The sequence below is a fragment of the Pavona decussata genome, unplaced genomic scaffold, assembly GCF_977016875.1.
Source record: "Pavona decussata unplaced genomic scaffold, jaPavDecu1.1 SCAFFOLD_322, whole genome shotgun sequence".
NCBI lineage: Eukaryota > Metazoa > Cnidaria > Anthozoa > Scleractinia > Agariciidae > Pavona > Pavona decussata.
In genome coordinates this window covers 345,129-367,893 of record NW_028145712.1, presented here as the reverse complement: position 1 = coordinate 367,893, position 22,765 = coordinate 345,129, and the positions used below count along the sequence as shown (strand labels likewise).

The 22,765-nt window shown below is 38.8% G+C and overlaps 4 protein-coding genes across 4 annotated transcripts; 1 reads left to right on the top strand and 3 right to left on the bottom strand.

The window, feature by feature from the left end:
- Window positions 1-1,098: 1,098 nt before the first annotated feature.
- Window positions 1,099-6,364, bottom strand: LOC146453805 (heterogeneous nuclear ribonucleoprotein Q-like). The gene is made up of 3 exons (XM_085096193.1): window positions 5,801-6,364; window positions 4,109-4,645; window positions 1,099-2,562 (listed from the first exon to the last, which is right to left on the bottom strand). Exons 1-3 carry the CDS (start codon window positions 6,221-6,223, stop codon window positions 1,618-1,620), a joined length of 1,905 nt encoding a protein of 634 aa, XP_084952319.1. The 5' UTR covers window positions 6,224-6,364; the 3' UTR covers window positions 1,099-1,617.
- Window positions 6,365-7,317: 953 nt separating this feature from the next.
- On the bottom strand, window positions 7,318-9,840 carry LOC146453804 (uncharacterized). Its single transcript, XM_085096205.1, has one exon. It carries the CDS (start codon window positions 9,721-9,723, stop codon window positions 8,713-8,715), a length of 1,011 nt encoding a protein of 336 aa, XP_084952331.1. The 5' UTR covers window positions 9,724-9,840; the 3' UTR covers window positions 7,318-8,712.
- Window positions 9,841-9,871: 31 nt separating this feature from the next.
- Window positions 9,872-13,480, top strand: LOC146453803 (putative ZDHHC-type palmitoyltransferase 8). The gene has a single exon (XM_085096204.1). It carries the CDS (start codon window positions 9,964-9,966, stop codon window positions 10,978-10,980), a length of 1,017 nt encoding a protein of 338 aa, XP_084952330.1. The 5' UTR covers window positions 9,872-9,963; the 3' UTR covers window positions 10,981-13,480.
- Window positions 13,481-15,520: 2,040 nt separating this feature from the next.
- LOC146453802 (threonylcarbamoyl-AMP synthase-like) lies at window positions 15,521-22,469 on the bottom strand. The gene is made up of 5 exons (XM_085096217.1): window positions 22,265-22,469; window positions 21,336-21,543; window positions 19,814-20,051; window positions 19,103-19,239; window positions 15,521-16,872 (listed from the first exon to the last, which is right to left on the bottom strand). The coding sequence occupies exons 1-5, from the start codon at window positions 22,320-22,322 to the stop codon at window positions 16,809-16,811; spliced, it is 705 nt and encodes a 234-aa protein (XP_084952343.1). The 5' UTR covers window positions 22,323-22,469; the 3' UTR covers window positions 15,521-16,808.
- Between the last annotated feature and the right edge of the window lie 296 nt (window positions 22,470-22,765).

The window sequence follows — 22,765 nt, the reverse complement described above, 5'->3', positions numbered from 1 at the left end:
AGCAAGGAAGTTTGCCTTGGGTGATCATATCCTTCATTCTTGTGACCTCAGGATATCATTGATATCATAAGGAGAAACTTGATGCTGATCACTGTTAGGGCGTAAAGGGTTAAAAATGAGGTTCCATGGTGATTCCCATGATCCGTTATGTTTTATATGTTGACAAATAGGTCTTGGATTCTAGTGCCATCCTGGTTTGGGGGGTGGGAGTTTGGCCACCTTTGTACTGCTGTAACTCTGCTCAAATTAGTGGGGTTTTGACAAATTCATAAATGAACTTTATACAAACCCTTCTGATCAAAATAATATTATGCAAATTGCCGGGAAATGAAAAGCCACAAGTCATGATTGCTTAGTACAGTTAACAAACTTTCAGCACTGGCAGATCATAGAGTAAAAATGTTTCAGTTGAATTTAAAAAATCTTCAGCCATTGTTCCTTGATGTAGTAGGGGGCACTTCTCTTATCCCCATCCTCCCCCTTCCTGCACCCCCCCCCCCCCCCCCAAGATCCACCAATGCTTTATAAGGTCTCCTTCTCGAATCTTGTCAACCATTAACTGAAATTGCAAGGGTGGTCTTATAAGCCAATACAATGGAACCTCTCCTTACGGACACCTCTCTATTACGGACAGTTCACTTTGTCCCTGAGAGACCGAAATCCATATAAAGCCTACTTCTCTAAAATGGACACCTCTATAATGCGGACACTTATTCCTGTCCCCTTGGTGTCCGTAACAAAGAGGTTCGACTGTAGTTAAATTAATCTGAATTAATCTACTTTAATGCCATACTTACCAACATAAACTGCCACTCTGCGAATCTTAGAAGACAGTTTTTAAGTCTTTTGCATAAATTACCTTTCATAAATTTCATGATGTACTTTTCACCATGATTTTCTTCAGTAAATTTCTCAGAGTAATTTCACCATGATTGGCTTTTTTTGTCAAATTTCTCGAAGCAATTTTATTGCAAACTTCTGTGAATTCCTTCAGGTGATTTCGCAACAATTTCTCCTTGAAATTTGCTGGTGCAATTTCATCATGAATTTTCCTGATGCAATTTCACCTTCGTTTTGGACACAGCAAACGACAACATACAATTTTACAGCCAGCTTGACATGCCAGCAAAATTTTGTAAAGCAATTTTATTTTAATAGTGATTGTAAGAATGTACTTATTTAACCAACTAAATCAACCAAAGGGTTGCAATCTTTTTACAACTCACCTTTGGCAATAGTTTTTGTCTAAACGTTTTAAGGCTATTGCAATTTTGCTTTAAAATAAAATGGTAAAACTGGAATTTGAACAATAAATGGATAATCTATCAGAATGCTACACAATTTACTATCAATCTTCATAAAAAATCACTGGGAATTAATTTCTGAAAGTTCCTAAAGGTTCACACTACTTGTTTTTGTACATTTTTGCTAAAAAAAGAATAATCCACTTTTGTGTTGGCATTTTAACTACATGCATGCTGCTTTCTTTGAACTTTAACCCAGCTTCCAATCCAATCAGCATGAAAGAAAAGATTGGGCTCCAAACAAAACAGATCAATTCAATGACAGTTAATCTGGTCGAATAAGTTGAATGGCTGCCAATCTGGGTTTTGATCACTACCACTGCTGCTGTGACCAGGTGTCTTGGTACCACTGTTGATCTCCCTGGTCTCCGTAGCTGTACTCCTGACCCCACTGTTCCTGCTGCCCATACTCCTGGCTGCTGTAATCCATATATGGCCTCTTTGGTTCCGAGTAGCCTCCACCGCCACCTTGATAGCCATCACCACCAAATTTGCGCTTCTGTGCACCATACCCTCCTGGCGCTCCACCAGCTCCTCTTCCTCTAGCTGGACCACCACGTGAACCCCTACCTCCAAAGCCAGATCCGCCAGCACCACCTTGGCCACCACGGCCACCTCCCCTGGCACCACCGCCCCTTGGCCCACCTCCTCTTGGGCCTCCTCTTGCTCCACCTCTTTGACCACCCCTTGGAGCACCTCTCTGACCACCCCTTGACCCTCTTCCACGGCTGGAGTAGTCGCCACTACCGTATCCACCTCCACCATAACTTCCACCATAACCTCCACCACTGTAATCACCACTGCTGTAGTCACCCCCGCCGTAACCACCACCACCACCACCACCATAGTAACTATCGTAGCTACTGCCATCATCGTAGCCGCCACCACCACCATACATGTCGTACCCGCTATTATCATACCCTTGGTTGTATCCCCCTCGACCACGTCCTCTGCCCCTGGGTCCACCACCGCGAGGCTGGCCACCACGGGGACCTCCTCCCATTCCTCCACCTCTCCGTCTGTTGTCCTTGTTCGCTGGCTGTGGCTTTGCCAGGGAGACGTCAATGGAGAGGTCATCCCAGACCTGGTTGTTGAGTTCTTCTATAGCTCTCAGAGCATGCTCACGCTCAGTGAAGTGGACAAAAGCGTAATCTTTGAGCTTTTTCACTCGCTCCACAGTACCATACTGGCTGAACGCTTCTTGGATTTTCTCCTCTGTGATGCTTGGAGAGATGTTCCTGACATACACCACTTTTACCTGTATAAAAAACAACAAATTAAAATATTATTATTACCACTACCATTATCTGCTTTTCTAAAGATGCAAAATTAGCTTTAAAGAAGAAGTATCACGCAAATCTGATGTCATTTCAAAACCCAAAAATGTTTGTCTGTCAATACAAACAAAAAACTATTGTCTAGTTTTGTTATAAATTATCACCCCAGTACAATAAAACTGTCGATTGGTGCCTCTGGCCAGAGACAGAGTAGGTCGCAATGCATTGAAACTTGAAAAATGTTAGGCTTATGTTTTTCAAGTTTTCACATTTTTGTTTCCAAAACGCACTAGAACAGATCCAAGTCGTTCCTTTCAAGAATTGAGTTGATTTCTTTTCTCTCGTTGTTCTAGAATTATCTTGTAGCTAAATGAAGGTCTTATTTCACCATTTTTAACCAAAGAGGACAAAAACCCCATGACACCTCTCCTTTAAGGTAAAAGCAATCAGTTTTCTAGCTTAGAAAGCCAATACCAGGTATGTAACTATGAAAAACCTAAGCATGCTCATTAATAACCCAGCTGGCTCTGTTGGACTGTGCACCTTAAAAATTGGCCTCAAGCATTTCCGTTGTGTTGAACTTTCAGCCAGTGGTGTCAATGATGCACAAAGAAATTTGATTTGATAAGATTTTCAGAAATTTGCTGGTAACTGGCGCTTTGAAACATCCCTGTATACAAAATAACACAATATGTGCTATGCAATATAGATTGCTCAGGAGGACAAAAAGGTACTAAAATTCCTGTTTTACTGTTTTCTGTTCAAGGGGGTTCATTGGGAAAATACTTCACTAGGAAGTAGAAACCAACAACTCAGCATAAGAACTGACTAACAAGACTGTGATTCAACTGCAAAGTCAAGATTTTCACTTTGGAGCACTATGAAATATTTGGTGGTATATTACTGGAAAAGTCAGTGTCCCATCCAAAATTACAAGGATCAAATATAAGGGGAAAGTGTGCATCATTCACAGGTAAAGACTGCATTCTTAGAATACCATTATCACTGAAATTTACAGTCAACCCATGTCACGCATAACTGGTATCTAGAGAATGAAATGAACATATCTCTGGAAATCTTTCCAAAAAAGGTGCATTAACTGAACAAAAAAAAAAAAAAAACCAAAATACTTGGAAAACAATTTATTGTTATTTTTGAAATACTTAATACTGTAATGTAAAGAAAAAATTCATTTAATATGGCCAACAAACTAGAGAAAATTTCTGCGAGAACTTTGAAATCCCACTGGCAATGTTCAAAATTGACATGTTAATTATTTCAAAACTCCATCAAGTTTCAAAACTACCCGTCACGAGTGATGTAGATTGACTGTAAAACACCTTTTGCTAGGCATTCTTTGTAAATATTTTGAAAAAGTGAGTCATAATGTAGAGTTTGAAAATAACAAAAACACAACAAGAATGCCAAACTTCTGTTAGTTTATGAACTTCAGCCCTAGTCTGAGATAATAACTAGATGACATTATGCAAAGACCAGGACTAGAATATTTTCCATTCACACACTCACCTTGGCCATAACCTCTTCATCTGGCTCTTCTTGAGGATCAGCCCACTCAACTTTGGCAATGGTCATGCCCCAGACATGCACCTTGCCACTTTGAAGACGGCGCTTTGCCAGGGCGGCTGCTTTGTGGCTTTCGTATTCCAAGAAAGCAAAACCCCTGTTTTTGCCTTTGTTCTCTGACGACAGATACACGATCACATCAGTCAGATCCGAGGTGACTCTTGAAAATTCTTGAAATATTTCATCTTTGGATTTACTCTTTGGAATGGAGCCCACAAAGAGGCGGTTGTTTGCCACAGAGATGCACACACCCAGCTTCCTGCCTGGACGAATTTCTTTGTTATCAAGTTTCTTTACTGCACTCTGTGCTTCAGCTTTGGATGCAAATGTGCAAAAACCAAACCCTCTGTTTAATCCAGACTCAGGGTCCATCATCAATCGAAAATCATACACCTGCCCACACTCTTCCAGGAGAGGAATGATCTCATCTTCAAAGCAGTCTCTGGGAATCTTGCCAACAAACACCTGACAACATCCTTTCTGTGGGGAAAACAAAATAACACCAATTAAATGACAGCAAATTCTCAGGGTGCATTCTCTTTTTTTTTTTTTCAGGCCAGAATAACAGAGGTAGAATGTCAAGCCTGGTTCAGACGCCGTACTTCACATGAGCCAAATCAAATTTGAATTTAGAGCGACCCAAATTGCTTACCGATCGTTTCACTACACTGCAGTTCAGTTGATTCACTACGTTTTAAAATTGACATATTCTCTAATATTTAAACTCAATTTACTTCTCATGCAAACACTGTGAAACGTAGAAACAGCTAAGATAATTTTTCACCTGAACTCACTTTAAGAATGAGAAATAATCACATTTTCATACTTAACAGTGTAGCAAATTGACTTTGTAGAGGGGAAACGACTCGATTCCCCCAAATTATTTAATCCCAACTGGATTGATTCAGACGCTGAACATAATTCAGCCGAAATTAATTCATAGAAGTATACTGTGACTGAAGAAAATTACGGATTTAGGTCAGTTTATGTATTAAATTCTGCTAATGTGGGTGTCTAAATCAAAGCCGGTCCACAGCCATTATTCCCAGCTGAGCCAGGCAGGAAAAACGGCAGAGGCGATCTGACTTAGATCGGCTAGATCGGCCCTTCTGAATTGACTCAGATGCCGTACTTCACATGAACTTAATTCATTGAATTCGTTTGAACCGGGCCTCAGTTAAACAATTTTCGAAAGCCATTTCCACTTAGTTTATATATTCCCGTTACGTTATTAAACCTAAACCTTTCCAAAAGAATGCAATTCCTATTTGGGCTCAAAAACAACATTGAACTAGTGGAGTCTTTACGTAGTATTTCTCTGCTGAAGAGAATCAGAACCAACCATATAGGTTTTTGTTGTAAACTTCAATCCTGTGATGTTCAAAAATTAAACCTTGCATTTATACACGTATTAAGTACTTACAATCTAGTCAATTTTCTAACAGTTGTGTTCATACAGCGCTCTAAAAACTGTGTTTGAGAATTATAATACCAGGCTAAACCAAGCTGTGTATGAATGGTTGTGCAACCGATCCCTGAATTTTGAAAAAGACTCCGGTTCATTCATATCTTCAAAGCATGCAGCACGTGCTTGTTTGAAGCTTAACCCCAAAAACTTTGTTAAAGCATTCTTACTTCACTGCCTCCTGTTCCTGGTACAGGTCCTTCCCAGCCAGGAGGTGGGCCTCCATATTTCCTTTGCCCAGAAGTGATATCCAGCGTGTAGCCAGTCCTTTCTAGCAAAGCTTTGATCTTGCCTTCGTCGGCTTTGCTTGCCACCGCCTCGCTGTTCACAATTTCGCCACCAGAGGAAGATTTCGTCACGTAGGTTTTCATCACTCCGCACAGAAAAGCACTCTTGTTTTGCACATGCGAGAGATCACTGTTCGCGAATTGATCCAGCACTTCCAAAGCACCTTCTTGGTTGAATTCGCGTAGAGCTTCGAACGCTCTGTCGTCAAGTTCTTCGGGGGAAAGAATCCCAGAAGCGAAGATCTCGGACACGCGCTGAGCGACTGCCTCACTTAGGCCTTGGTTGACCAGCATCTGGGGTTCCATGATGGCAAATAAAACAGTTTAGACGATAAAAAACGTACAGTGCCGATGGATAACAGCTAAATTTGACTGCAAGACCACCGTCCAACAACTCCGGCAAGCAAACTGACGCCTGATCGCAACGTGCGTCGCGTTTTTTCGGGGTGGACCGTGATTCCCTGAGGGGTGGCATACAAAATGTAACCCCACTACATCCCCCACAGAAAGTGCAATGCGTGTGGTCAGCACCAGGCTCCTGTCAGCAACCATCATGACCACTGCGATCTTGATTTGGGGATATTATGGGCTTTAATTTTCACAATATACTAGAAATACGTGACTCGCAAAACCTCGCGAAGCTGGGGCTGGGTGGAAAGCCCTCTTTACTCGTATTGTAGCATCAAACGAGGAGATTAAAAGGCGCATAAGATTTTTTTTTTTGATGAGCATGGTGTTTTCGTAGTTCCACGGGCTAGTTTGCGGTTGAAAATCTATTTGTGACGCGACGTAATGTACAACGGGCGTGCAGCGCTGCCGTGTTCGATGAATTTATTTCCCACGGAAAATTATTTACCGCGGCCACAAAACGTGTAATTTCTTTAATGCAATCTTTCACAAAAAAGATTTCTAAAAGAAAGGGAAAAGATTCTGGAGAGATAGTTCTGTATCCAGTGAATATTGATAAACATTGCAGTTGAAATTTGATCATGCACGCATTTTTTTTTCGATGTATGCAAATTTTGCTCCAGACGACGCCAGACAGTCTGACGTCATTGTGCGGACACCTTCAAAGATATAAACATATACACATATATATATATAAATATATTTTTCGCTCGAATTCGCGCGGCTTAGCTCCGCTCGGGCCGGCTCGGCCCGACAAATTTATTAACCTCGCTACGCTCGGGCCTTCGGCCCTCGCTTCGCGAGGAATAAATTTATACATGGTATGAAATAAAGTAAAAATATGTTTCTTTCTTGTACACATAATGGTGTCAGGTTTTGATATACTGTTGTATTGCCAGTCTGAATCTATTTGTTTCTGTTTCCAGCTCAAAACCTTGGACCATGTCTTAACAGGGGACAAGCCTAGTTTATAAATCAACATTAACAAAGCATAAAAAATAATGCCATTTTTTATTCTTTACCACTGATGAAGGGTAGACCCAAGCAGTGTTATTTTACTTTCAGTTTGCTGAGAAAGCTACAATGCACAGGTGGCTAGTGGCTTCTTTATTGCTGCAAGGAATGAGGATAGAAGCGCTCAAGCCTTTCTGTCTTTATCACTGGGCTTGTGGCTTTGCTGCTCACTGCTTGTCTATCACATACTGGCTAAACTAACTAAAAGAAAAATAAGAGACTGCTTGCAGTCTAACGAAGGGCAAGGCGTGCCCCGCTGGGTTCTGCACATCATATTTTTGCACAGCTGTTACATTCCATATTTTCTTTTGGCTCAGGGTACAGTCGAACCTGCCAGTGACCATCTCTCGTAAGCGACCGCCTCCCATAAGTGACCACTTCTCCAAAACACCAAAGTTTTCCCAGTGAATTCACCGTAGTTGGAACCTCTTGTAAGACCCCACGACCATTTTGTGGGCTGACGGTTTTTATATTTCTATTGTTGTCCTCCCGTAAGCAACCACTTGACAAAAGACCCAATCTCATGACAGGTACTTAATACTATAAACTAAGAGACATCTTCAGTCTCCCCATTGACAGCATTGAACTGTTGTAGTTTGGTACGGTGATTTTTAGGCTTAAACTAGCAGTTAAAACCCCCTGTAGTCTGACCTATCGTAAGCAACCACCTCCTGTAAGTAACCACCTTGGCTTGACATTTTGGGAGGTTGCTTACGGGAGATTCAACTGTAGTTTAATTAATACCCCTGAGATATCTGATGATTGAGTAACAACAAAAATATGAGACTCTCTTAAATAGAACACACAAATTTCTTTTCTTGCACAAATCCAAATCAATTCAGCTGACTCCCTTGTCAAATTATCGCTTGAAAATGAACAGCACCATGATCACTTGTTACAAATTGCATTGACATTTAGCTATGTAAATTAAACATAGTGTAACTCCACTTCTTTAACTTCCATAATTTCAGAGTTTGTCTGTCTGTTTGTTTCTTCCTTACTTTCTTTTTTTCTTTCTTTTTCACAAAAAATTGAGCATTGATATTGAAGCAAGCTCAATTTAGTCATCGTCGTTTGAAATGACAGCTCAAAATTTTTATCATTTTCTCAGTTTGTGTAACATATTTGTAGATATTTGCAACATTTCTACTTACATACACATGCAGTTGACACCATACATTGATAAATAGCCAGTCAACACCATTGCCTACTAAAGACCAGCTGTATAGCGGTCAAAGCACTGTGGTCTACACCAATGCTACACAACCATTCGACAAACAATAAATTTTGAGCTATCAAGCTCACTTTAGTTTCAGTGAAGAGAGATGATAACCTCTAGGCTGTTTTGTTTAGTAGTGATGGGTGATTCTGATTTACACTAGGAATTCATCAGGAGGAAGAAGTTCAGGTATTTCATTAAAAGCTGGAATGAGAAACTTCCACCATCTTTCTCTTCTGTAGAACAAAAGCTTCCTCATTAGCAATTTCTTTCTTCTTAATCCCCTGTCTATCAAAATGGTTTTCAACCACTCTTTGCAGGTAAGTTTCTGGCAGAGTTTTAAAAAGTCAATCATGGACATGTCAACAATGAGGAGAAATGTGTGAAAGGTAAACATGATAAGGATAAACAGCAACACGAAGGTGACAACAAGGAACATGACGGCATAGTCACCAAGTTCTTTACAAACTCCTGGTGTGTAAAGAGGTGATTTGTCGTTCATCATACAGACCATGAATGGATTGTACGTACAATAGGCAGCAAAGACAAGCCCCAACGAACAGTGCAATAAAAATAAGTAGAAGTAAGCGAAGTTGTTTAAGCCAACGCAGTTGTTTGTAAAAGGGCAATGATGCGACATCAACATAACACACGAGTTACAAGAACTGCAATGGTGTGTTCCTCTGTCTCTAACACGGGAACATTTGCTGCAGAATTTTAGGGAGTCGATGTAAATGTCTGTCTCTTCTTCGAGCTCTTGTCGAGTTTCTGGATACCCCGGAGAAACAATCATGGCCGCCAAGTAGTTGAAAACCATGTTTACCCAAAGATAGCTCGCAGTAAAGACATAACAAACGCCTTTAAGCGACGAGTAGGGCCTTGCAACCTCGATGGGCAGAATCACCATGAAGAAAAACCAAATCGAGGAAGCAAAAATAAACAAAACGGGCATGATTTGAACTCCTTTAAGAAGTCGATAAAGCCATGTTTTTCTCGATCCACGAGGGAAAAGGGTTTGCAGGCTACTGATGATAAAAACGCCTTGAATTAGTCCCACGGATAAAATTATTACCCACACAAACGCCATCTTGGCCTTCCACGCGGGGAAACTGGAAAAAAAAGTGTTTGTTTCGTGTTGGGGAAGGGGAGGGTAGAGGGAATTCATGAAGCAACGTTTCACAAAGCGAGCTACTCCCCAACTCCGGGGCTACTCCAAGCCTTCCTAGCTTGCTAGACTTTCTTCCGTTTTCTGTGTACTTCACTGTCAATCGTTTGTCCCATTTCTCCTACAAAAACATTCTTTCTTTCCCAACCACAGAGTCCCCTCCCCATCCCCCAAGATCTCCAGAAAAGTCGCTTTCCAACGCGCGGACTGCCCTGGGGGCGAGCTTGTACTGCTTCGAAAATGGCGGTCATTGTAATCTGTTTTAGCGTTGCCATTGCAGTTATTGTTGTCGGCGCACTTGTCTTTCAAATCCTCCCGAGGATATTTCCTAAGCTCCGCACCTTGCTGCCGTCGCGAGCCGTTGTCAGCTACTTCCAACTCGTGCCCGTCAGCTTTGTTTTTCCCACACTGTTGTGGCTATTCTTCAATGTTTATCTGCACGCTCATGTCCCCGATCAGCCATATTCTTCGTTGCTAGGGTGGTTTCACATCTTCTTCACCAACTACATGATGGCCAACGCTGTATTCAACTACTACATGACCGTGTTCACGTGTCCGGGATATCCACAGCACCAGGATGAGTTCATTCGCGACAGACATTTCGTCAAAACTTACCAAATGTGTGTCAAGTGCCAGAGGATCAGAAGCGCTGGCACCCATCACTGCAGCTGGTGCCATACATGCGTAGAGATGATGTGTCACCACTGTCCGTTCACAAACAACTGCGTCGGGCGCCGAAATTACGTTTACTATTACACCTTCCTATGCTACGCATTCTTTGGGTTGGTGTACGCATGTTATCTCGCCTACTTCCCGTTTAAAAATTGCATCTCTGCCCTTGTCGCCCATAAAATCAAAGAAACCATGACGTTCCTGCCTCAGGTTAGTGCTCTCCGATATTCCGGTGTGCGTGGTTTTGAAGATTTCGACAACATCGTCGTGCCTGAAGGTTGTGAGCCACTGCAAGACTATGCAGTACTCTTTGCTCCTGCTGTAGGAATTACATGTTTCATTGCTGCTTTGTTTGGTTTCCAGACATTGCTCCTCCTTTCCGACATGTCCATTGTTGATTTCTACGACACCCTCTCCAACGTCTCTTCTCTGCAGGAGCTCCTCCGAATCTTTCACGTTAGCATATTCAAAAGGAAGAAGTTTCGATTCATCAACTTGATCCTTAGGAAGAAAAGTCATGGCTGGATGTTTTTTGTTCCATACCCAAGTGATGTGGAAAGTGACTTGCCGCCAAAAGACTTGTAAAGTATTATCCTTGTCATATCAACTGTTACAGTGCGACGCGCCTTACCATGGCCATCCAACAAACTTTTTTTACAAGTTAGCCAATCACCTGATATGCAAATTTGATTAACGGTCACTCCTCCTTGCAAAGTCCAACAGGCAAGTGACGCAACAACAAATTATTGAAAACACGTCATTTTGTATTTTATGGCTAACTTGTAAAAAGAAGTTTAAATGAATATGAATATATGAAACATCATATATTGAATTGCAGATGAAACAAGTTGCGTACTAACTGGGAGGATCTTTCTTCTATCTAATCAAAAAAAGTTTGTTGTGTGGCCACGGTAAGGCACGTCACACTGTTAAGTGCTGAGTGCCATTGATAATGTTTCCACTAAACAAAATTTTGACTTAGTTTTTGACATCTTTCCGATAGCTTCTCTTCCAAAGCACAAATCAGTTAATTATCAAAATGAGATACCTGAGGGGGCAGGAAGGAGTTGTTAGGATAGGATTTTGCATGTAAGGTTGCATGTTTCCAAGCAGTAGTCCAGTGCATGATCCAGGGGGATAATCAATAAAGTTTCATATGAAATTCCAAAAGCCTTTGCTAACTTCTGCTTTTCCCATAGTCATACATGTAAACTTCACAAAAAAGACCTGTATTAGGAGGCACTGTGCTGAAACTGAGTGAAAATTAACTTAAAGATGTTATTACACTAAGCAGTGCTTCAGCATTTTCTGTTTCTTGCCATGTTTGTGGTAGTTTTTTCCAATTTGTATATCACAATGTTGCTTTGAGGCAAGTTTTGTGAATTATTACCTGGACTATGAGCAGTCTCTCTTTTGCTTGAAAATCTGCAGTGAATGCAAAAAACCAAGTGAGCATTAGCCTCAAATATCATGCTCGCTCTGTTTTTTCGGTTCTTCACCACAGATTAATTTTTGAACAAAAGAGGGACTGCTCACAGTCTAACATCACCTTTATCACAAGTGCACATTCGAAAACTGTGAACAATTTTATTTTGAGAGAGAAAATGTCTGCATGTAGCCTAGTTAATTGAACTGTTCAAAAACGACAGGGTTTTATTTGCACTGCGGTAAACAAAGTTGGTACCTAGTTCAGAATATTGTACCTTTGCAAAGTTTAGAATGTTTTATATTAACTTCAGTTGTTTATTTATGTATTTGAGGTTTATTTATTGTCATTCATCTACAAGGTATTGTTCCTTTTTAGTATTAATGCAAATATTCATTGCTAGGAAAATTAATGAATATTTGTAAAGTTCAGAGATTTTAGAAATCTTATGTTGTTCAGTTGTGTATTTATGTTTTTGAAGTTAGTTTATCTATTTGTTCCTCTTCATCTATCAGACAAATATGTTTCTTTTCAAGTTTGTAGGAAGTAACGTTTCTTTGATTTTAAGTTCAGACATTTTGGAAATGTCTGATTCAAGTCCTCAATTTCATACCGTTTGGTTTTCAAAATTTTACAATGTTATGTCTTTTGCAGTTTCCGCCATTAATTTTTGAGATACAAATATTTCACCAAAGTCTGTATTTCAACATTAATTACACAAAAATTAATTCAGTCAAAAGAAGTTATGGTTATCAAGTATTTTTATTTTAGCAAATATGCAAGATAATGTGTAGGGTTAGTTGCTTAACTTTTGCACCAGCATAATAACATTATTTATAAATTATTGCACATTACATAGTAAGGAAAGCTTTGCCTGTTGTTGTGCAAAGTTGTAAATGTATTAAATAAAAATAGAGTCCTTTAGATTCTTGTGCAAGTACTAATAAAATTATTTTTCCAAATAAAGAGAAAGAGTGCATGCCCGTGAACCAGTGTCATTTTGGCAGGAAAACGAGTCTATACGTATCATCATTTTACTATGAGTTTATGAGAGAATGGCATAGTGGGGAAAACAAGTCCTCAAAACATAGATGATCTTGTCTTTTTGGAAATATCACCAAAGGGATAAGCTATCATCATTTAAAACAACTGCTTCAAATTTGTTGTTCGCAAGGAGTGAAATGAAACTTTAGGATAAATCCTCCTAGTACTTTGCTAAAAACTTTAAAGTCAAATCTCGTATTGTAGTCATGCTTGTACTCAAATGTAAAGGTCTCTAATTAATAAATACCTATGGGACAAAAGTAATTCCCAAGTTGGCAGTGACTCACTTTACTTTCATATTTAAGGATAAATAATAAGAAACAGTGATGCACCTATTTATAGACTACTATGGTTGGATTTGCAGGTCAGTACCAATACGCAATCAATTTTTTTGGTAGCACTTATTTAGCCATTAGTAACAGACTGATGTAAAGAGGAGAGTACTATGTGTCTTGTTATCAGGCTGATTACCTGAAAGTTTTCTTTTATTCAAGTTTCACTTCTTTACTCCAGACCAAAGTGTATAAACACTACATCTTCTGGATCCTTTATTGGCAATTTATCAACACACTACAGAGCTTGTTACCAAATAAATCAATGTTTGTTTGTGTGAAATCATGTTGCATGAATGCAAAATCCTTTGGTTTCAGACTTGTCACTTGTGTTGTCATTTGTGGTTGACAATGTGAGCTTTCTTAACCCTTTAACCCCTAATATTTTAAAGAAAAAATTCTCCTATCTTGTCCCCATACTTTTCTTTTTAAATAACTGGGCAGAATGTATTAAATTATATCAAGAAAATTCACCTGAGTGATCATATCCTTAATTCCCATGACCTCAGGGAGTTGAATAAGCATTGATATTACAAGGAGAAATTTGATGCCAATCACTGTTAGAGCTTGCAGGGTTAAGCTCAGAAGCTAAGTAACTTAGAGACTTGTATCTCCATAGCTTAGGAGTTCATTTTCAATTGAAATGTCACAAAACAATTTATACAACCAGAGAAAGCAAGTCTTTTAGCTCTTGTATAGGTGCATGAAAGTGGCTTTGATTGAGCCATTTTTTCACAAATGTCTGAATAAGTTTCTACTTCTTTAGAAAGCTGTCTGAATTTTGACCCTTTCTACTTTTAAATGGTACTTGTTTTGCCAGCCAGCCTGTGTAATTTCCCGTATAATTTTTCAGGAGATTGTAGCAGCTCACATTAAGTTTCACCTGATTGGCTTGCATCCCTTCTAGAAAACAATAGAACAAAAAACAGAACAATACCCGCAACTCTAAAACCATAGCTACTACACAATTAAAACAATGCAACAATACAAGCTTACGAGAGCTGATAATAGCGAAATGCAAAGTAAAGGAAGACAAGAAAAGCAATCATATGGTTCTTTGATCAAGCCATTCTGATGGTCAGAAGAAGTATAGACAGCTGTACAAAGTCTGAAATAGGATGTTTTGCCTAAAAGGGTGTATTTTTATAGGCCACATTCCGTATAACCATGGCCATTTCATTGCATAGCCTTTAAGTTGGGCATTGAGTTCAGAACCTCAGTGGGGTTGTAAATAAAAGTCTTGATAATCAGTACTCCTTATGATATCTGTTGATAGGGTTAGTCACATTCTATGTTACACATCAAGGAAATGCTTTATCCCAAGGAGAAAGTTTTTTTAACACATGGTCTTAACTTTTATAACAACAACTGATAGCTAACAGGCCACAGTTCTTCAAAGAAGACGGATAACCTCAATCTTGTCGAAAACTCACAATCCAGTGGAGGAAATGTTCTCCAACTAAGCCGTGAAGGACAACTAGTCATCTTTGATTCAGAGAATTACCATGTTCGGGTGTTTTAAAAGAGTGGGAAGTTTACAACAAAGTTTGAAACAATGGCAGCAAGTTAGTTCAGTTCTATTACCAGTTTGTTGTCAGCAACTGATGGATCAGAATTGTTATTCTTGAAATACTTAATGCTGTCATGAAAAAAAAAATCCATAGCTTTATACCAACAATAAAATAGGAAAATTTCTATGGGAACTCTGAAATCTCACGGGCGATGTTCAAAACTGACATGTAAATTTCAAAAAAAGACTAGAATGCCTTGGACAGTGACTTGAAGAACTCTGACACCATATGTCAGTCTAGAAAAAAAATATTTTAAATCTTTTGTTCTATAGTTTACTTTTGTATTTTTTAATGTTTGTCATTTGTGTACCAACCTTTAATAATTTAATGTTATTTTGGATCAGGACCTCTCTGAAGACCACCAATGGGTGAGAGATCTTTCCTGTTTAAATATTATTATTATTATTATTATTATTATTATTATTATCATTATCATTATCATTATCATTATTATTATTATTATTATTATTATTATTATTATTATTAAAAACTCCCTTCAAATTTCAAAAATACTGGTCACACGTGACGTGGATTGACTGTAACGCACAGTAGGAAATCCATGGGTTCACTTTAACACTAATTACCATACACTGCAGAGATTATTCTGTCATGCAGTGCACAGAAGCGGATAAAACATTGGAGCAATGTTTCCTGAAGGAATTCAAGGCCACATACAAAAACTTGGGTGAATCTGAGCTAAAATGACAACAAGTGATCTGAAATGTACCATAGGTGGTTGGCTATGAGATATATAGGGATAAAAAAGACCTCAGCCTTCCTATAAAAGCATTTTATTACTTGCTAGCTATAAATTAAGCCTACTTTGAGGTGTTTGCATTTATTTACAATTATTATCATTTGCAGCATCTAAATATAGAAATTGTGCAAAACTTTCCATTTGTATCCGATTCTTCCAGGGAGCAGTTGTACTGTAACAGCTGTGCTCTTGTAATACAAATGGATAATTTTGCACCACAACTTTTACATGCAGTTTGCCTTATATACACTTGTCAAAAAAAAAATATAAAAAAAATCTGACTTATTGTAAATAAATGTTACTTGTGATCCAGTGGATGACATTTCAATATTACTGATAATTAGTTTACCACTGATTGATTTGTTATGGCTAATTAATGTAATTTAGACGTACTGATTTATCAGTCCAATTAGTAGGTTCAATCGCATGGGCCAGTTTACCTCAAACATGTACCATATTATGTACAGTACATGTTATTTTTCTGTTGGAGTAGCACAGGGTGAAAATTTGTTTTATTCAAAAACTAGATGTACCACAGGGCACCACAGATTTTTATAAATTATGCCCACTTACTCACTTTCTGTCATATTGCACCAAATTAGCCTGATTAACCAGTACATGTAAATTAGCCTTTTATTAGTATTTACTTAGCTTTGATTAACTGGATGAAAGAGGAGAGGTTGGGGGTGGGGAAAAGGGGGTGGGGGAAGTCCTCAAGTTTGCTTTTCCTTGCTTTCCTTTTCCCTTTTTGCATATCACATAAGGCGGGCTTTCTGGAAAGGCCAGGAAAGGCTCAAATTCATGATTAAACTTTCCCTTTGTCCATTAAACAATACAGTCAGGTAGCTGCACAGGTTAAGAAAGTAAGCAGCGGGTTAAGTTGCAACCTTGTAGGCTGCGCCATCAGCATATCATTTGACCTGGGAGGAGAACTGCCAAAGGTAGATCCCTGCTTAGGCAGACTTTCCACCAGGGCGCGAGGCCTTTGAGGCTGCAAAGAGAGTGGCAGCAGTTCCGGAGAAGTCAAGGAGAGAAGAAAGCAGCAACCAGCCTGACGTCCCTGGCGTCCCTTCTCTGAAGCATCTGTGGCATGCTTGCACCTTCCACATAGGTCTTCATTCACACATGAAGAGTCAACTCGGTAAATAAACTGCTTTGTCTGCTCATTTGCTGCTCCAATCAGAGAATCCATCATCAGCAAGCAATGACAGAGGAGCAATCTGGCTGAATGGTTTTCTAAGTTATCTTTAAATGTCTTAAGCAGAGCAGCAGTGGGCTGCACATCAGCTACTGCAATCCTCCAGTCCATATTTCTCACTAAGAATGTTGATGGTCTGGTTATAGGCACTGCAAAGCAAGCATTAAGTCAGATTAATTGAATAAAATGAATAACTCTCATATCTGCAGCCCAGCCAAAAGTCTGTCAAACATGTTAGGCAGAAATTTTTGTAAAAGAAGTTGCAAAAAAAACAAAAAAAAAGAGACTTTTACCAGTGGTGCAGTGTTCTACATTCATTTAGTGTTAAGTTGATATACAGTACTTCTCTTGTCATCAGCAAGGCAGGGCTGTCAACTCTCCCTTAATCCGGGAGTCTCCAGATTTTGAACCGTATCTCCCGGTCTCGGTCCCGGTTTGTCGTAGACTCGTCTTTCTGACAATAAAGTCTGAAATGTGTAGCGTTTTTTCTGGTACTGTTTTAAATGTACGTTCCCCCCCCCCCCTCCCACTGAACCTGTGAATTTGGCCTTGATGCGACGCCTCTGTAAGGCACTTTGTAATTGCTGGCCGGAAAGTCATATTCTCCATATTTGAAGATGTGTGAGGTTGACAGCCCTGGCAAAGAGAAGGAGTTCACTGCAATACCAGCCTATTTCAAGCTTATTTTTCAAACTCATTGACTTAGCAATTCATGAAGTCAAAACAAGGGAAATTCATTTTAGTTTCATAACAGAGAAAGAGGTTTGGAAATGTGATCTTAATAAATAAATTATAAAATTTGGTTAACTTCTGCTTTCAATTTCTCTGAGAATTATAAATAGCTTGAGAATTTTCTGAGAGTCAAGAGTGCTTCATTCAATTTCCAAACACCTCCAAATTGGTTTAAAAAGCTTGGCCATGCCTCGTTTTTTCCAACCGACTTCTTGGTGTTTTGGAATCAAGTGAACCCTCTTCCTCATGTTTGAAATATTTTCTGGATGATGAAAGTGTTTCAAAATTTGTCTGAAATTGGTCCAGAATCAAATAATTTAGTCTGAAACAAAATTTATTTGGCCTGAAATGAAAATAAAGTTAATGTTAAATGCATGTGCAATTTTTTGTATCTGGGGCTACCAAGCTAACTCATACAGTGAGCATTAAAACTACTAACTAAGCAAGCCTGTTATCCCAGCTTTGTCACTTTAGCAACCTTATTTATCTCAGTTACATAATATTAACTACTGACAAGAAGATTGAGATTGCATTGACATGATTTTAGCAAGTGTTTTAAGATAAAATTAATGATGAAAAAAGTGAAAAAGATGCAGGACGTGTTGATGTCATCAAAATTTAATTTGATTTTGTTAAAAGATATTCATATAGTTATCCAAATAACAAAATTCTTGAGTACATACCTATGCAAATTAACCAAAGACAGATGATTGACAACTTGTAAGTAAATATTATTAAAGGGACTAATGAGAGCATGGTTATCCTACATGTATGTCAAATTTTGTGTTGTTCTGATTTGCACCGGTTTTTTTTTTGGCAAACAATGTGTCCAGTAAGCTTAGCTCCCACGAGTCTCCTGTAGCTCAGTGGTAGAGCATCCGAACTAGTAATCGGAAGGTCTTAGGTTCGACTCCTGATAGGAGCACTCGGATTTCTTTTTTCCGAGTATGCCTGCGTCACTTTCTAGAATAATCATCATTCTCATTCATTCACCAGGCTGGAAATTTACCATCACATTTCTTTCATATACCACACGTTCGACATTCAAATCCTAGCAGTATGCAGGATGTTTGTCCCATGAACCTAGTTTAATGGCCTTAGCTCCCACGAGTCTCCTGTAGCTCAGTGGTAGAGCATCCGAAATAGTAATCGGAAGGTCTTAGGTTCGACTCCTGATAGGAGCACTCGGATTTTTTTTTTCCGAGTATGCCTGCATCACTTTCTAGAATAATCATCATTCTCACCATCACATTTCTTTCAATATTGATTTATATCCCAAACATAGCCCATCATTTTTTTGTGTTTTCACATCCGTCATTTCAGTGAAAATTACATACATTGGATGAGGGCAAGTTTGTTTTTGCAAATCACCAAATTATTAGTGTCTTTTCCGAGGAGTTTTCCATAAAATGATGACCCATACAGGATAAGAGAATACAGAGGTATGTCTTAGGAATAAACCTTATTGTAGGCCATATTATAAATGTGCCGCAAATCTGAAAAAAAGAAAAAAATGACCTAAAGTTCAACATAGGACATGCCAATGTTTTGCTCCCAGCCCTTCAATTAGTACACACCTACACAGTCACAAATAATAATTATTGGAAATTATCTATTTGACCGTGGACAAACAATATGTCCATATACCTTCCTTCCCTGATTATAGAGAACTTGCCAGGAACTGACAAATTCACCACTGTTGACCCCTTGCGGCACTGCTCGGTCAGTCCTAACACACCACCATCAAGAATTAGATCCAGCTTTGACCAGATTTCTTTGAATTCCTGAAAACAAGAACACGTAACTGTAAAAATCACCATTTACATCAAATCAACGTTTTATCAATTACTGACAGAACAATATTGTGATTAGTTTTTAAAGGTGTTGTATGCATTTTCCCTTTTATCCATTTAGCTTTATCTATTACAAGTTTATAGCATAGAGTATTATTTATAATAATTTTTTTAGTTTTTGTATTATGTAAATGATATGAGTTGTAACAGTACATAAGAAATTCAGACTTTGGGCAGCAATGTTTTCATTATATTTATTAATAAACTATCTATCTAACTATCTATCTTAATCTATTTATTTCCTTTTATTACATGTAATAGCAAACATTCATTTCCTCAACTCAGAAGCCAAATTAAACTTAGAAGGTAGATAAAAATTTTAAGGTCAACTAGTCTTCAGGACGTGGCTGCTTATCGATGGTAGTTGCCTCTAGTAAGTAAGGGGGCATTGAAGAGGTACAAAATTACAAGAACTATATACAGATCAAAAGAGAAGATTTGCACATGTACATTTGAAACATGTAAGCAATGTTTAGTTAGAGTAAAATACAGTCATTCACTTTACCTCAATTTTTAAGCTACTTTGCCCAACCGTGCTCACATTTGCACTTGTCAGAGCAAGTGGCTCACCACAAGCTAAACTCAACTGCTGAACAAAAGCATGATCTGGGATTCTTATTCCTATAAGTTGCGTGGTTGGGTTTAGCCCTGGATTCAACTGTTCAGTCCTTTCAAATACGAGAGTTACTGGACCAGGAAGTAGGTCTTGAAGAATCTCATCACCAATGGTCACTTTTCCCCATCTGAATATTCAAAAAGAAACAAGCAAATTATTGTTTATGTTGATCAATGACCCTTCAATCCCAGGTTCAAAGTTTGAACTAATTTAAAGTGATTCTACCTTTTGATTCTGTGGGTGAAATCCTAAGGTGCAGCCGTTGAAATGAAAGCTGCTGAGCAGAACTTTCCTGTGGTGCTGTTTATTGCGCCGCTCAAGGTGGTTCTAACTTTTGATTCTTTGGATGAAATCCTAAAGTGTAGCCATTCAAATAAAAGCTACAGAGCAGTACTTTCCTGTGGTACTGTTAAGTATGCTGTACAGTTCTACCTTCCTGAGTCCATGGATACAATCCTCGAGTTTATGACCATTCAAGTGAAGGGTACTGAGCAGAACATTCCGGTGGTGCTGTTTATTATGCTGTATTAGATGGGTCTAGGAGTCTGTGGATGAAATCCTAATGTGTGACCATTCATATCAAATTTATTACACTGAGCAATACTTTCTAGTGGTACAGTTTATCACACTGTACAAGGCAGTTCTTACATGTACTTTCCTGTGGTGCTGTTTATTAACACCCTGTAAAAGGTGATTCCATTTTTTTCTATACATACATCATGTTATTTCCTTAGACAAGAAATATGATTCTACATTGTCCTTCTTTACCCTGGACCCAGCTGTTCAAAAGCAGATTAATGCTAATCCCTGATTAAAATTGAACCAAGTTTGGTTGGTTGGTTGGTGAAGACTTTGCCAATGTTACATGTTCATGATAACAAATCTGTATCTGGGGCTACCAAGCTAACTTATACAGTAAGCAAACACCTAAGCTAGCCTGTTATCCCAGCTTCATTACTTTAGCAACCTTATTTTATCTCAACAGTGACATAAACAACCACTGATAAGAAGATTGAAATTGCAAGGCTGCACTGAACTTACAGGAGTTAGTTTATATGTACAGATAACAGATTGAATTAACCAACCTTCATTTGGGGTAATTTTTGCAAGGGTTACATAATTTATCACTAAATCAAACAATTTGTTAAATAAGCACTTATGTTGTGGATAGATCTCTATGAAAAAGCATAAGTTGACCTATCTCACCACAAGTACAGCTGTATTGCTATAAAATTATGACGACAAAAGGGGGTTTTGCTGGAGACAATTTATTGATTATTTATTTGTCATTAATTTAAACCACACTAAAATCCCACAGCAGAACTTATGGTAAGTTGAGGGAGAATGGTAAAGAGCATCTAACCATCCTGCAGCAAGTGGTGGGTTTAGCAAACCTATGTGAACAACTTACTTGTGAACATCTTCCAGTTTTCCGACACAGATTGCCACTGGCTTCTCCTCGTGTCGTTTCTTTATTTCATACAGCTTGTTGACAGCTTCAGTGGACTGCGCAAGTGCTGCAACGCCATAAATGGTATCAGTAGGGAGGGCAATGACATGACCGCCTTTCAGAGAAGTGACTGCAGCATTCAAAGTACTTTGGCACAACGAGGAACTTTCTAATAACAAAAAAAGAACGCAGCTGAAGTTACTAGCTCTTCTAAGTCCAGGGTACATTACCAAAGATCTTTGATATGGGTTTCAAATTCTTGCAGCTTATTGGGTTAAAAATTGTGCATGTTAAGGCTTGGGGGTTACTCTTAACCCTTAAAGCCCTAACCGTGATCAGCATCAAATTTCTCTTTGTAATGTCAATACTTATGCAACCTCTGAGGTCTTTAGAATTAAGGATATAATCACCCAAGGTGAATTTTTACAACTTCTCCCCAGTAATTTTATAAGAAAAGTATGGGGACAAAATTTGCTGTTTGATAGTAGGGGTTAAAGGGCTAAAGCACGTTGATCTGTTGTCACTGTTGTTTCAAATTTTAGGTTTCAAAAACATTTTTTCTTGCCACACACATTATTTTTGAACACCTTGCGATTTTACCTTTCATAATGATTTGCAAGGAACTTAACCTGGCTCTTTGCTAAAAAGGGTTCCAAAGTAAAGTATTCAAAAGTCTAACCAATCCTGACATTCTTGAGCTTGTTATAGATTAATTTGTAACTTTGTTTTCAAGTCTTGGTTGTAATGAGAATTCAAGGGAACGAGCAAATGGCTTCCAAGGTTCGGACAGAGGAAATCGTATTAAGGTTAGCCAGTAAGCTTAAGTTAAAACTCTAGGAAAGCTATGCGAAGCTAATGTTAGGTTTTCAATTTAGCATTCTTTATCTTACCATGTGGCTGGTTTTTGTTCGAAGGAATCTTCAGAATTTTGACGCTTGAATCCATCATTAAGATCCCAAAGTATTTTCTCTATCCTCCTTAAAGCAATATGGTATGAATAGCAAAAACTACAAAGCTGCCTTCGCAACAAAAACAAAAAGATTCAGCATTGCACCACTAACAAGCTTGTCCGCCATCATCCGCCATACTTGTTTCTGCGATGCAACCGCTAAGAGACTGGTAATGGTAAAGAGCCCAGACCTCCACGCGGCTACGGACCCCCTTCGCGGCGTCCCCGCGATCGGCCTTCGCCTTACGACTGAAGGCATATCGATTCAGAGTCTTCGGGCGATCTTGCGGCACGTGATCGCGAGAAAAAATTTGCTGAGTCAGAAAGATTACTCGCAGTTTCTCGACAAATGAAATTGTTCTTGCGTCTATTCTTTAATAGGCCTTATCACGGTTTTCGACGCCATTTTGACGAGTAGGCAAACACGCTTGAAATAACAGTG

Coding starts and splice junctions, on each gene's coding strand:
- LOC146453804 (XM_085096205.1), bottom strand. CDS start 9,723: ATGAATTCCCTCTACCCTCCCCTTCCCCAACACGAAACAAACACTTTT.
- LOC146453803 (XM_085096204.1), top strand. CDS start 9,964: ATGGCGGTCATTGTAATCTGTTTTAGCGTTGCCATTGCAGTTATTGTT.
- LOC146453802 (XM_085096217.1), bottom strand. CDS start 22,322: ATGATGGATTCAAGCGTCAAAATTCTGAAGATTCCTTCGAACAAAAAC. Junction 21,544..22,264: donor GAACAAAAACCAGCCACATG/GTAAGATAAAGA, acceptor TTTTGTTATTAG/AAAGTTCCTCGTTGTGCCAA. Junction 20,052..21,335: donor AAACTGGAAGATGTTCACAA/GTAAGTTGTTCA, acceptor TTGAATATTCAG/ATGGGGAAAAGTGACCATTG.
- LOC146453805 (XM_085096193.1), bottom strand. CDS start 6,223: ATGGAACCCCAGATGCTGGTCAACCAAGGCCTAAGTGAGGCAGTCGCT. Junction 4,646..5,800: donor CAGGAACAGGAGGCAGTGAA/GTAAGAATGCTT, acceptor TTTTCCCCACAG/AAAGGATGTTGTCAGGTGTT. Junction 2,563..4,108: donor ATGAAGAGGTTATGGCCAAG/GTGAGTGTGTGA, acceptor TTTTTTATACAG/GTAAAAGTGGTGTATGTCAG.